This window comes from Harmonia axyridis, chromosome 1 (assembly GCF_914767665.1).
Source record: "Harmonia axyridis chromosome 1, icHarAxyr1.1, whole genome shotgun sequence".
Classification (NCBI taxonomy): Eukaryota; Metazoa; Arthropoda; class Insecta; order Coleoptera; family Coccinellidae; genus Harmonia; species Harmonia axyridis.
In genome coordinates this window covers 67,050,576-67,065,508 of record NC_059501.1, presented here as the reverse complement: position 1 = coordinate 67,065,508, position 14,933 = coordinate 67,050,576, and the positions used below count along the sequence as shown (strand labels likewise).

The 14,933-nt window shown below is 33.7% G+C and overlaps 1 protein-coding gene across 1 annotated transcript in view; it reads right to left on the bottom strand.

The window, feature by feature from the left end:
* The window catches only part of LOC123670744 (protein unc-13 homolog B), a 637,597-nt gene that overhangs the window by 468,741 nt on the left and 153,923 nt on the right, over positions 1 to 14,933 (bottom strand). Inside the window, exon 5 of the mRNA XM_045604288.1 lies at positions 3,606 to 3,729. Coding sequence (XP_045460244.1) covers positions 3,606 to 3,729 — 124 coding nt within the window. The remainder of the gene's footprint in view (positions 1 to 3,605; positions 3,730 to 14,933) is intronic.

Genomic DNA, 14,933 nt, shown 5'->3' with positions numbered 1-14,933 from the left:
AAATGGATTATTCACCATAAAACTCCACGGAGCAGCATCCAGTCTAATTTAATGATAACGCAGTGAACAGGAAGTCGTAAGAAAGTTTGTGCAAGTTCTCACCTTCCGGTCTAGAGGGAAAAAAGTTGATGCGGTAATGAGTGCACAAGATTACGGTGAGGTTTTTTCATCCATTACACATCGTCAACTTGGCGTTGAGTGAATTTAATACTTTACTAATGTTCGTGGTCCGGAATAGGCAAGGCTTAGAGAATCTAATTAAGTCGGATCAATTATTCAGATTACTGCTAAATTGGCGAGTACACATTCAATTTCTAATCGTACACTATCTTCCCGAATTGAACCGAAATGAGCTTCCAGTATATAGATGGTACAGGGTTTTCCAAATGCAATGCTCACTGAAAGCATCTCTTGGAATAGAAAATGCATATTATAAATATTTGTGAAATTAAAATTCATCAATGAAAATCTTTGTTCTGATCCAAATTGTCTTCAAGATTTGCGTTTTCTAAAATCATTAGAAAATAGTCTTCTAGTATTTTGGACTGATTTATGTTTTCAACCCATGCTGACATTATGCTCCGAATAACAAATATTTTCACCACTATGGTATTATTGTTAACAATGCTACAATGTATATAAATGGGAGCTCTGCATTGAACAGAATATTTATTATTATTATATTAGGTATACCTAGTAATGAAAACTGGAGATATGTCTTCAGTAATAAAATTTAATGTCTTTATGAGAAAGGAGATTGGTCTCCAGTTTCCAAGTTTCAAGTTACCCGCAATTCGTCTATGAATTGTTCAATATGTTTAATACTGGCTTCTTTATAAGTCAGCACTAAGGTTAGACCAAAAACTCATGGGTCCCTAAAAATCTCGAGATGCGATGTTATTTTTGCTTCGGAAAAAGCTTTTACGGTATTGCTTGAAATGATACTCTAATAGGCTGCTGATCTTTACTAACCCCCAATAAATGTTTCATTCATGTACAAACATGAAAATCTTTCAAGAAGAGGAAACCTAAATACCGAAGGAGTTATACTTCTAATAGTGTAGGTAAATTCAACATATGTAAATCATTCAAAAGAATGGTGTAGCATCGTAGCGATCATGTTACATATCAGCAAAATACTTCTCATATCAGGAAAAATAGTAGATCATAATTTTTTAATTTTACTTTTTCGGAAATTTCTCTGCATAGGTTGTCCCAAATTCGATGTCCACTGAAAGCATCTCAAAAACTATAATACTGAAACTTCGAAAGACCCCAGAGCTCTTTTTTCGAAATAATGGGATATCAGAAAGTAGATCATAGATATTTGTTCTCGAGTCACAAGACTGTTTCTGTTTTTTTTAGTAATTTAGAGTCCATAAGATACTCATAACAGATCATAGAAATTAATTACCGTTTTAGATATATAGAGCAAAGTTGATGTTTCTTAAATGGGACTCCTTATATTTATCAAAGTTGTTTTTTTAGCCACAGAAAAGGTATTCCGAAAAGTATTACTTTGTTGGTTTTTGAACAATGTCATCCGTTTCGAAGTTTTCAACTTAATTTTTCGATGGGACACCTTATATATAATTATTTTTCATTTGATTTGAGGTTCAATTCATTTTGTATTCATTGTATAATTGTATTCCAGTCGTATAGGGTATCCTATTCAAAAATCCCAACAATCCTCCATATCTCTGAATCTGCGGAAAAAAACTGCGTTGAAAAATATAGGGTGTCCCATTCAAGAAACACCAACTTCTTTTACATTTCTAAAACGGTAATTAATTTCTATGATCTAGTACGAGTATATAAACCATAAAAATTACTGAAAAAAACTTTCTTGAATTTTTCGAATATCTCGGGCAAAGCAAGATGAAGCGGAATTTTTGAAGCAGTCATTTTTCAGAAAGCCTTGCGACTCGAAAACCATTAAAGATATCCATTATCTGCTTTCTGATATCTTATTATTTCGAAAAAAGAGATGGGAGGTCCTTTAAAATTTTTTCTCTAAGTCTTATAGTTCCCGAGATTCTTTCGGATAGCATCGAATTTGGGATAACTTGTACATCATTCAGAACTGTTATTACCCTTTATGTATAATGTAGAGCTGGGAGTCATAAATGAATGATATGAATATTCGAATATTCATTGAATATTTATTCGAATAATTGTGTTTTGCATTATTCGAATATTCATCAATAATAACTGAATAGTTGGATATTCTATGAATAGTTGAGTATTCAGTGAATAGTTGAATATTCAGCGAATAATTGAATATTCAGTGAATAGTTGAATATTCAGTGGATAGTTTTCTACTTATGAATATTCGGTGAATAGTTGAATATTCAGCGAATAGTTGAATATTCAGCGAATAATTGAATATTCAGTAAATAGTTGAATATTCAGTGAATAGTTTTTTATTCAGTGAATAGTTGAGTATTCACTGGATAGTTGAATATTCAATGAATTGTTTTCGATCCATGAATATTTGAATATTCAGTGAGTAGTTGAGCATGCCATTTAGTAAATAGTTAAATATGCAGTTCTGAATTGCGAACAGACGAATATTTCTATTATTTCAAATCTGGGGTCCAAATTGTGCACACATCACCTAGATTAACATCCTTCCCTAACAAAACTGAACCAGAAAAACAAAGTTTATTGAATCTTTCGTAGAATTGTGTATTTTTGAAGGCTTTAATGTTCTCAAATTCTGTTTGATAATCATTTTTGCCGATAATATTTCTTGATAATGATGGAATTATTGGCATGATCATTTGATTTGTCGGTTGAGATTGCGTTGATAATACGACATCAAAAGGTTTCAGTGATTGCAAAAAGCGGGGAAAAAGTTAAATCATATTTTGTTATTCGCTACATTTAAATGAATTTTTTAACTAAAGGTGGGAACCTATTATCACAATGAAAACAAATACTCCTCATATTTGGTTTGTGACCTAATTTACAAGTTTCCTCAAACATTAACTTAAGAAACCTAAAGTACTTCAACCTTGATTTTGAAATCTCGTAAACTTAAAGAGCTATGAAGAAAACACCTAAAAAAAACCTTGAAACCAACGCTATGTAGCCCGGTAATAAATCGTTTGCGGATACATACTCATGGCAAAAAATTATTACTTTGATCTGAAAAAAACGCCCCAAAAATCTTTATTCGAATCTTTTTCATTAAATAGATCTGTAAAATATTCTTACACATTTATTGATAGAGATCAACCAAGATCCAGCCCTGTCATCAGCGGCTAGGTTTTTAGTGTAGAATATTCGAAAAATTATAAATGGAATAATTAGTGAATATTTATTCAATAATTATCGAATAATCATTGAATATTTGAATATTCATAAATAATCGAGCATAAATATTTGTTTGAATGAATTATTTGAATCATCAAAAAATTTAATAATGGATATTCGAATACAAAGATGGTAAAAAGTCCTAGCCCTAGTATAATGTTTTCTGAGGTTTTCCACCTTTCCAGTACCTAATCTACAACACTATCATTCGTAAGAAAAAAACACAAAGACATCGTCCCGTGTCATTCTTCTCTAAGACTACCTACATCAATAAAAACTGCACTTACCGAAAGGTAACTCGAAGCGGCAGTCCACCAGCAGCGAATGTCCGGTGGGATTCTCCGTGCCCACCACCTCTCCGTCGCTCATCAGCAGCTCTGCCTCCAAGGGCAGCCACTGACCGCAGCCCTCCTGTAATTACGTGCACAATGCTAGTGTCTAAGAATCTAGATCCTTGATGGTGTGATTGTGTTCGTGTGTTGTGAACGGGTCATGTTTACGTGTAGCTAATAATCTCGTGTATAACTGCTGAGTTTGTGATTGTTGTTGTGGTTACTAATCGAGCAATCGGGATCTAGAGCTAGTTTGCGTTGACTGTGCTCTATATCAATCAGTTGGGGGAATTGGGGATGGTCTAATGTAACACTAAGTGAACTATGACTAGCTAGATTATTATTGTTATGTTCTGGAAGGCAACCTTGGAAATTTCAGAACGTGATGAAGAGTACCAATAAATGAAGTAAGAATCACGTCCTTGGTTATTCATGCTGAGTACTTGGACAGGAGACGTCGGCATTGAGTTCAACTTAATCTCGTTCTTCACCACCTATCCTAGCTCCTGTCGAAGTACTCAGCATTAGTACCAATGACATTGCTTCATCTAGAATATATAATTAACACGTTATTTCAGAATAGGCGGTACAAACAAAAATGAGAGTATGCTTTCCATTTCAAGAAAAAAATGCCACGAACTCTTTATTTTCGAGATACAGGATATATCGTGTAATACTCTTTATTTGTGATTATATATCAGTTTATCAAATCTTGATGAAACACTGTTACAGATAATAAATGAATTGAGTGAAAAAAATAATAATTCACTAATCCATTACACCAAGAATACGAATCGGATTCTTATGATAATTTGGATTTTCCTGAGGTTTTCGAGAGATATGCTCAGAACTTGTGGCGACAAAAAGCAATTAGAAATAATGTCTGTGTCAAGCCGAAATTGTCTTCACAATACTTAATATAAATGTACCTGCATTAGTTTAAAAATGGTCTTTCGTGGTACTTGTGCATTTAACTTACTCATTCATTAGGTTCTCTGAAAGATACAATAGAGAATATCTTTCCCCTACCCTAATAAGTGTGTAGGTACCATGTTACCATTTCGCAGGCATACAACTTAGAGAATAAGAAAAGGAAGAAGAAATTCGCGGTGTACTATATGATTTTATGTTTTTAACCCAGGTATAAAACTGGGAACAAGAGAGTGAAGTAAGTCACGAGGTGATGACCAGTTGAGATAGTATGCACTCATCAAGTGCTGTACCACAATAAAGCTCTCGTCTGTCGTTTATCAGAGTTTTGATAATCCCCACGAAAACGCGATACCCGAAAAAAAAATTTCTCGAAATCGGTAGTAAATACGACAAAATTGCAAGATCAAAAAGTTTAGTATTAACACTACACTCAATTACTTTCGGATCTAAGAGTAAACAAACATTTTTTCTTGAAAATTCTACTTTATTCGTTAACATAGTAATCTTAAAGAGTAATACAATGCTTCTCTAACTTTCTGATATCTTTTCGGTGTTAATATTCGTCTACGCTTCCGAAATAGGGTTTAACCTCTTTAATCGCTTCATTAGAGCCAAATTTCTTTTACTGGAACACTTTTCAATCGTTGTTGTCGGTGGAGCGATGTCTGAGTAACTTTTATCAAGCCATTGTTTTGCTCACACAGTATTTTTTCCCATCAAAAAAGAAATGTTTTACCAGTACACGAAAATCATTTTATCGATTTTTCAAACAACAAATGAAGTTTCACTCAACCTTCAATATCTCGATTCAGATTCAACTCTGTAGTAAAATTTTGGCACGCATCTTTCGAAGCTTGGTACTAACGAAAAAAGAAGGTTCCAGCCATAACATAACTAGTCATGTTTTTGATCATAGTTTATTTTCATCTTCTTTTGAACTACCAGTGGTTCACAAAAAAAAGTTCTGAAGGAAAAAAGCAAGTACTGTTCCATGAATATGTTTGTTGAATTTCAGTGGAATTTCCTCCAATACATTGATATAACCATCCCAACCTACCGTTTTGCCAGTACTGCATATGATGTCACATCATAATGTGACATCTGTAGTTCAACAGTTCGAATAGTGGCAGATTTACTTTGAAAGCCTTATAAATCTTTTTAATATATTTATTAGTATCAAATCTTAAACAATATCAGAATCAATATCATCGGTTGAAATGAAAAGTAAATGAGTAATTTAATATCATTTCAGGTAATTCTGCAACCAGACATCTGGATCGGAAGCAGACTGTGGAAAACAATCCCAGGAACAAGTTTCTAGAACTTTTGACAATTCCTCGAGAATAAGATTTCAATTTCCTGAGCTCCATCTTCATTACAATGAACTTCCAGAGTTTGCTATGAAATATTGGGATATTCAATACACAATGAGTATCCCTGAATAGCTAGAGTATGGTGTTAGTTTTTCATGTTTGATAACTAAATTGTATATATTCAACTGTTTGAGGTTGAGTAGATGAGCGAATATATTTTTATTTAGATCAGAACCTCTAGACGAAAAACCATAAGAGTCAAGGGATCTATGTTTTTCCACTTTTTCATTCTGTGTCAGAAGGTTTCGCTACATCGTACCTTTTTCTGCATTTCTATTAACTGAGTTAATTTCCTTGCTTTAATGAATGAGGAGGAACTACTGTGAACTTTATGAAAATGATTAAACCTAGAGCAGAAATTTCATTTTAAAGATTTGAAGAGTCTTACATTTTGAAACACTAGTGTTTCAAAATGTAAGACGCTGTCAATCACATTTGAAATCAGTTATTAAATTTCCCAGCTACATTTTTGGATTCAAGAAATTAAAATGTTTTGAATCTCATTTATATATTTCCATAATTTCTAGACAGAGAAGTGAGTTAATCTAAATTATATTCAACAGAATTCCCGAAAACAATTCAATGTTTCCAATTATTGCGGTCTTCAACTTCAAATAATGATCTTCCATTGAGGACGCCATTCACTTTGTGAATATTTAGAAACACCAAATGACCCAATCAACAAGTCTAATGGTTGTAAACTCTGCCTGATAGAATGATACAGAAGTTAATTACGTGTATAATTCCACTACAAATACAAACAAATCGATGAACGAACAGAAAAATCCCAACGCTTCACATTTCATGCCAAATTAAATTCTGGTTAACAAGTAAATTAAGGTTAACTTCATTACTACTATCTTGTTATTCGACGTGGAAAACGAGGGTTTTTTTATTAAATTCCTCAAGGTCAGTGTGGAATGAAGGAAGAGGAAGAACTGCGATCAAACCAGGGGTAGTTTATTTGTGAGCTGTCGTTCAGAAGATATCTTTCATTAGATTGTTATGACTGCATTGTTTTCTTCCGATATACAGTTTATTGGCTATCAAATTAATTCTCAGTGTCTTTGCTGTCATTCATCGTAAAAATGAAGCATTTTCTCGTCCATGAATTTTGGAAAGGACAGTACTCAGTGCTGTTAAAAGTTACATATCGACAAGTAATGATTTTTTCAATTCGATTTTTTTAAATATGGTGTTTTCCGAAAAGAAAAAAAAATGATCCGAAAAAACTTATAACATACATAAAATTGCTGAAATATGCCAAATGATACAAGAGAAAATGAACTACAAGATATTGTACCTTCTCCTAATTTTGAGATTGTGTATATAGTCCTGGAAATATTGGATATTTTTTTCAATATTCTTCTCCAATTCTTCTGAAAATCTGATGAACTTGAAATTTTGCACTTAGCATGAAATATTTATTTCATTTCAACGCTTTGAAACCTTAACTCCTTCATTTTTATGGCCAATAAAATATAATATATTAACAAAAAAGACCAAATGATTCAAGAGAAAATGTACTATGAAGTTTGTGAATATTTTGTGCCTTCTCCTAATTTTGCGGGTGTATATATATACAGTTTCATTTCAATGTTCGGCTTGAATTTTCTGATTATTTCAATGACATTATAAAGAAGAAATATTGCAAGATCTTCAGTCCTAAAAATATTGGGTATTTCTTTCCAATATTCCCCTCGAAAGATTCTGAAAATGTCCTCCTTGAAATCCTTGGAATTTTGCCCTGAGCTTGAAATTGTAATTTCTTTTCAACGCTCTGAAATCTTAACTCCTTCCCTTTTATGGTGAATAAAATATATAAACAAAAAAGCCAAATGATTAAGGAAAAATAAGTACAAACCTTGTGAAGATTTTGTACTTTTTCCAAATTTTTCGAGTGTATCTACATATAGAATTTCATTTCAATGTTTTGTTTGAATTTTATATTGTTCTGATGACGCTTCAAAGAGGAAATATCGCAAAAAGCCAGATCTTCAGTCCTGGAAATATTGGATATTTTTTCCCAATATCCTTTCCGAATGGTTCTGAGAATAGGATCATCTCAAAATTTTGTACGGAACTTGAAATTGTTATTTCATTTCAACGCTCCAAAATCTTTACAGCGTCCGTTGTCAGTCATCAAAATATATAAATTAAATATGCCAAACGACTCAAGAGAAAATGAACTACAATCTTGGTAAAGATTTTGTACCTTCTCCTAATTTTGCGAGTTTGTACATAGAGTTTCATTTCAATGTTCTGCTTGAATTTTCATAGTTCTGATGAAGCTTTGAGAATATATTCCGATATTAGGTATTCTTGAATTTCTTTTGGTGCTGGTTATACGATCAACATAAACTATTGCACTAGTCTTCAAATTACCATTCCAGATCTATATGCTAAATTTCATCGTGATTGAATGGCAGTTTTGAAATTAACAAAAAAAAAACAATATTTCGAATAGCGATAGTCGGAATTTGCCCGATAACGATCTCAACCGAGGCATTCAAGATCCAAACCCCTTCCCTGGTAATTTCAAGTTGCTAGTCCATATAGTTCGAAAGTTATCTTATATACCTACATACGTCGAGAATTTCAGGGTGTATTCGACATCAGTGAGTCAAACCACATCGTTTGTGCACGGTCTTGACTGAAACATCCAAAATTGCAGATATTGTGACCAAATCTTAAATTCGGATAAAAAGGTCCAAAAAATATACAGTTCTCTCAGCAATGAGACTTTTCTTTCTAAACTAACGCATCGATAAGCTGTGAGGTTAAGCAAGAAACCTTCATTATAAAGCCATTATATCCATAAAAGTAACAATTTAGTTCTAAAGCAAGGAAACGATTGGTCAATTATAATGTTTCTGTCAGTCCAAATGGTATAGATCAAAGTTAACTGCCTTGGTCTTAACTCATTTGGAAAATCCAATGTGAAAATGCGTTACTTCTACAAAAATACTGCAAATTTTTCATTATAGTTCATTGTTTCTTCCAATTCTTAGTATATCGATATCTTTGAAAAAGCAGAACGTCAAAAAAAATGGTTTTGCATATATTCAATAATGCTCCGTCAATATTATCATTTTCAAATATTTTTATTAAGTATAAAGAGTCTGAGGTTAATATGAATTCTTTTGTTGAAAGTATCAAAAGCTGTTCAAATCTGTTGACTGATTTATAAATTCGAGTATAATTACGCATATAGGTCCGATGAATATGGTTCAAAATTAAAAGTAATGCGAATTAAAATACCATTGAAAAATATTGTACATAGTACGATCACGCCAATAATTATTTGACATTTCAGTATTATGAGTATTATATTTCTCCAAATATTAATTTTTCATAATTTCATTCTTTGATTTTTGTCATTCAAAATTCATAATAACTGATTTTCATGTGAATACCTCTCATATTTTTGAGAAAAGCTCTGGACGGCGTACATCAAACGGACGGATTTTTTATTCGGTTTTTGAATTCTACACAATCAAAAACGTTAACTCTGAAAGTTTCACAGTTTAAAAAATTCATCTTGGCACAATACTTAAGATTTATCATTATAAATAATGAACCAACATTAAAATATTCTATATATATTCTAAAGAGTTGAAAATCCTTCATGTACGTAATAATTATATAATTATTACATTATTATTATATAATAAAATAATTCCTTGAAGTAAATAGATTATCGGAAATTAGACTTGCGATGCGTTTTAAGAATACACGGGTTAACCATGCCCATCAATTCTAATAGAATATGCCTGTAAATAGCGCAAATATGATATGTGGCATCGATTTCATGCTTCACGCCGAAATTGGTATATGTGAAAGTGGAAATTTTTACCCCCTTAGGATCGAAGGAATCTTTGGTCATAATCGATTCACAACGGAACAAATTTCCGTTGCTAAATTCAAACCAAATGATATATTGGGAGTTGGTGAGAAGGCTTTAAGCATTAATGTGCTGAAATGGTAAATATATGAAGGCAATAAATAATACACCCCTGAATTTCTTTCGTCCCAAGGATATGTCAAGTACTTTCCATGAAACATACCATTTTCTTTGGGCGTAGTTGGCATAAGGTTGTCGCTGCTCAGGGTGTTACTGACCTTTTTAGACTAATGGTTTTCCAGAAGTATACAATAAAATTATAATGACGAATATTATCCAAGAGTTCACGCTGAAAACAATGAAATATAGCACATCTGACCACAAACCAATAGAACTCAGATTGGGACGCGGGCCAAAAACAAAAGAAATGCAAATGCAAAACTTCGCAGACTGAAAAAAAAGGGTAACACTACGAAAGAAAATCACTAATAATAACTCCTGAAAATCAGGAACACAGAGTAGAAAAACTAGAGAAGAGAATAAGACAAGCCCACGAGAAGAAAAAAATAGAAAACTCAGGATACAGAACTTCAAATGGAAAAAAATGAAAGAGCTGAATCAACACAGCCAAGTGATGAAATAACCACGGAGAGTTCTGAAAACAAACAGATAGAACAGGAGGATTAGACAGCTGAACACCATTGACTAGTCAGCTTAGAAGATGCAAAAGTACTTATGGCGTGATAAACGTGTAATACAACCAGTACATGAAGCAAGTGCTAAGCATATTCAAAGGACTCGATGTCACAGGAGACAATAACAGTGAGAAGACAAAAGACACAGCACACAGTCCAATTCAAAAGGGGAAGAAGAAGACAAGTGATAAAAAAAATACTGTCATGAGCTACAATAGGTACATATAACTTAAATTTGTAAGATAGACCAAATTTCTCTCAAACTGCATATGAATTTTACAATGTACGGCCGTTACAAGAAGTTGCCTGTGAACTAAAAAAAAATTGTCAATAAGTGTGAAAAATTCAATTCTTCAATATATTTAAGTACTTCCTTTAACAATATCGTTTCGACCTTGCCATCCTTTTATAGTTTATTGAGTTTGCTGGTGCATTTCCATAACACCCTAAGGCCGATATAAACTGGGATTTATCCCAAATGAAATTATGTTAATCCGTTCGATCTAGGAAGCAGAATGTAAGCAGATAATATCCTAACAAATTTTGTGTTCAGCGAAGATAATATTCATGCAAATAGAAAAGCATATGATGCTATTTATTATGGAAGAATTCCGAGAGTATTTCCTTTGGAGATAAATATACAGAAGGGAATGCTATCACAGTGATTTAATCCTATAATATGGGACTTGCTTTGAAACACCCCTGTACGGGACCATCGTAAAATTTACAATTTTTCAAAAAACTCTTCTGGAAAAACTGTCGACACATATTTTTGAAGAAATATTTAAAAAATTCACAAAGTTGGTTAGACTAAAAAAAATTAAATATTAATTAGTTGGTGCTACATTCGAATATCAGGTTCGCAGGTTCATCAGTGCTCGATATTCGCCCAAGAATGTTGAGTAGAAGGATTGTCTGTCCATTTCTACTCTCTCGGGTAAACTTTCACGCCCCGAGGATGGCAGCCAGAGGTTCTCCAACTTTTAGTCTACCCACGCCTCGGACCAACATTCTCCAACGAGCACCAGTGTATCGGCTTTGTGATTGTGCTAACGAAGTTAATATTAGTCTATTGTAGTTGTTTATTATATATTTTTTTTTCCTCTTCAATCTATCATTTTTTTGAAGTACTTGCCATTTCATTTAGTTTTTTAGGGAATTCACATGTATTTTCTTCGAGTTGATGTCATTTGTTACACGGTTACTGGGAACTTTCCTGTTGGGTAAATAAAGTTATTTTGTTATATATCACTACTCTATCACTACAAATCGGATATCCACAGTGCATATTTGTCGTGCTTTTTGATTGGGACAAAATAAATCTCGTTGAGGGCTTTCAAGATCTCCGCGAACATTGGGAAAAAGATGTGAAATGTCTGGGAATATGCAGACTTGTTGCATGTCTGAGAGAACGATCAGCTAAGTCACCTCTAAAATTCAGAAGAAGGCGAAGATAAATAGGTAATCCAGTGTCAAGCATCTTATGTACCAAATTAAGTATGTGAACCTTTACCCTGTTCTCCATTCTCAGCCAGCCAAGTTCGTTTATTTTTTGAGATATGTTGAGGGAATACTTCGGTAGATCCAAAATGGATCTGCACCAATAGTTTTGAATTCGTTTTCTGTCCCAAGCGTCGAGACAGAAACCATACACAAAGTCACCATAATTGAAGTGGGACAGTACAAATGATTCCACTCACTTTAAACGAAGACCTGGGCTGAGAAATTCACGATTTAAATAGAGGAGTTTTAAAGCAGCAAAAGACCTTTTCAGAAGGGATGTCACATGACCGCTGAACTTGAGCTTGTGGTCAGTAAGTGAACCCAAATTTTTTGCACTCTCCACAATAGGAACGCAAGTTCCATTGATTGATATATTGAAATTTGCTTTTAGAAACTTGATACGCTCTTTTGGGCCAAATAAAAGGAGTTTAGATTTATCTGAATCCAATTTCATCTTGTGTGCAGTGCACCATGAATATATTAGCTCAAGATCACTCGAAATTCTATCAGGTTCATCCAAATAATCATCAGGTAGAAAACCCTGATATAACTGGGTGTCATCGGCATAACAACGATTTTGCACGCTTCATTCCATGTTACGCTACTGGAACTTTCAAAGAAGCGGTAATTTGTCAATTAATCGTATCATATCGTGTACCATCGATCGGTCGGAACGCAGATGCGCGGATCTAGAGAGAATCTTCTGAAAGATTTTCAATGATTATTGAGACTTCAGCAAGAATACGTACCTAAGATTTAGATTTCAGTCATTATTAATTTAATTTGAGATTTGGAATCTGATTCATCGGTGAGAATTGTGTCAGGATTCTCGCACCTCCCGTGAGATTGGAACAAAGAAATCCTCCCGTGGAATTGGAACAACAGAAACCTTTCTTGGGATTAAAACATATCAAGAAGTACTTCCTTGAGATACAGAATTTGGAATAGTACGTATGTTAAACCAACTTAGGTCCTGAATCTGAAAGAATACCTGCGTAATACCTGGGATTATCACATCAACCTCGTTGAATGAGGATTGAAGTACTATAGCTTCCTGATAAGAACTGGTGTTCAGAAGGCTGAAGATAATTTACAGAAGAGGTTCCATCCTAATAGCAGAGTATCTCATTTGAAACCGACTCAAGTTAAGTTTTCATTTCATTGTTTGTTTAGAGTGAAAAGGATCGATCATTGTATATTTTAATTTTATTAAATTTGGAAAAACTTGGGTAGGAGTTTTGTTGCCAAATAAGCCAAACCACCCCTAGAAATTAGTCTTAGAGTATCATGGGCAATTGTAACATTACAGCATCTTGCAAAATGAACAATTCTTGAACACGTCAGATGTATATATTATAAATAAAAGAGGTCCAAGGATGGACCCCTGAGGTACACCAGCAGAAAGAATATGCTACTCAGAAAGTTTGTTATCCAACCGCGCTCGTTGAGAGCGATCGGACAAATAAGTTTCAAACAACCTGAGAGCACTCTGATCAAAGCCATAATATTCCAATTTAGACAAAAGTAGTTTATGATCTAGAGTATCAAAGGCCTTGCTGAAGTCTAAAAGTATCAAAGCAACTAGGTACCCTTTATCTTTAAGTGATTTTCCATAACATTCTTGGACATTCGCTGAGTCGAGCTCAGTGAAATGTCATGCTTTGGTTATAGTTATTGGAATTATTCGTTAAATAATCGTAACGAATACCACTCGAGCATAGACAATAAATTTCGATTATACGAACCTCTTCACTCGACGTAATTCGCGAAACACCACTCGAGCTGCACTCTCGTGATGTTTCGCGAATTCCGTCTCGTGTATAATCGACTATGCTCGAGTGATATTATAACTGAATATCCGATGAATTCCAAATCCATACCCCAAATTAATTTTCACCAATTTCCCCTGCGCTCACATTCTCTAAAGACCAGCTCGGTGAATACGAAAATATCACGCATATTTTCCATATGAATAGTCGATGATTTTCAAGTTCACGCTCCAAATTCATTTTTACCAATTTCCTGCACGCTTTCATTTTCTGAAGACCGGTTTAATCAATGCGATTTCCCCCTGTCCTAATCGCATCGTACAGTTGAAAAGCTCTGACGATCTCATCCAGCGTAGCTTCTGGCCATTTTAAATGATTTTCCGGTGCACTGGAAGCCGATTTGAATCGAATAAATAATTTAGCTAAAAAAATCTCTGAGAATCGACGAATCTAAGGAGTCTCCAAATGATAGGGATATTCAATTATTTCCGAAGGGTAAAAAAGATTCGAAGAGCCAATCCTTTGTTCGAATTTCTAAGAGATCAAGAATCTGCCAATTATCCATCAATAGTGATTATTCTTTTTGGAATGGAAGTATCCACCGCAGATTTTGGTAACCGTAGAGTATTAAACATAGAGGGAGTATACGCAATTTTTACATGTCCCCAACTTGGTCAGATTACGTTGTCGGATTGTGATATATTTTCAAATGTATATTATATTGAATGAAATATATTTATTTGAGTGATTCCCGATTAAATATGCAAATTCGAATATTCGGAATCCGATATTTTTTCTAATTAACGAATTTATAATGAGCAGAAAGTTTACTATTTTCTTCTGTATCTACCTGCTGAAATCCAAGATTTGGCAACATTGGCTCTTCTAGTGTCATCGGTTTTTTTCTTGTGGTTTGACGCGCTTGAAGTTTATTTTCTGAATTTGTGATATTTAGGTATCAATGTAGGATCCAGTTATTATTCCTTGTAACGAATTGAGATGGTCAACCGGATGCTTGGAGATCTATTAGTTTCTTTTAGTATCGAGGGCATGACAGTTTCAATCGATTTACAGGGAACGAATTGTTATTGCACATAATGTAAAGAGGATGTGTTATTCTTCGGGGTGTCGAAGAATGTGTCATGTCGGTTGTAAAACTTAAGAGA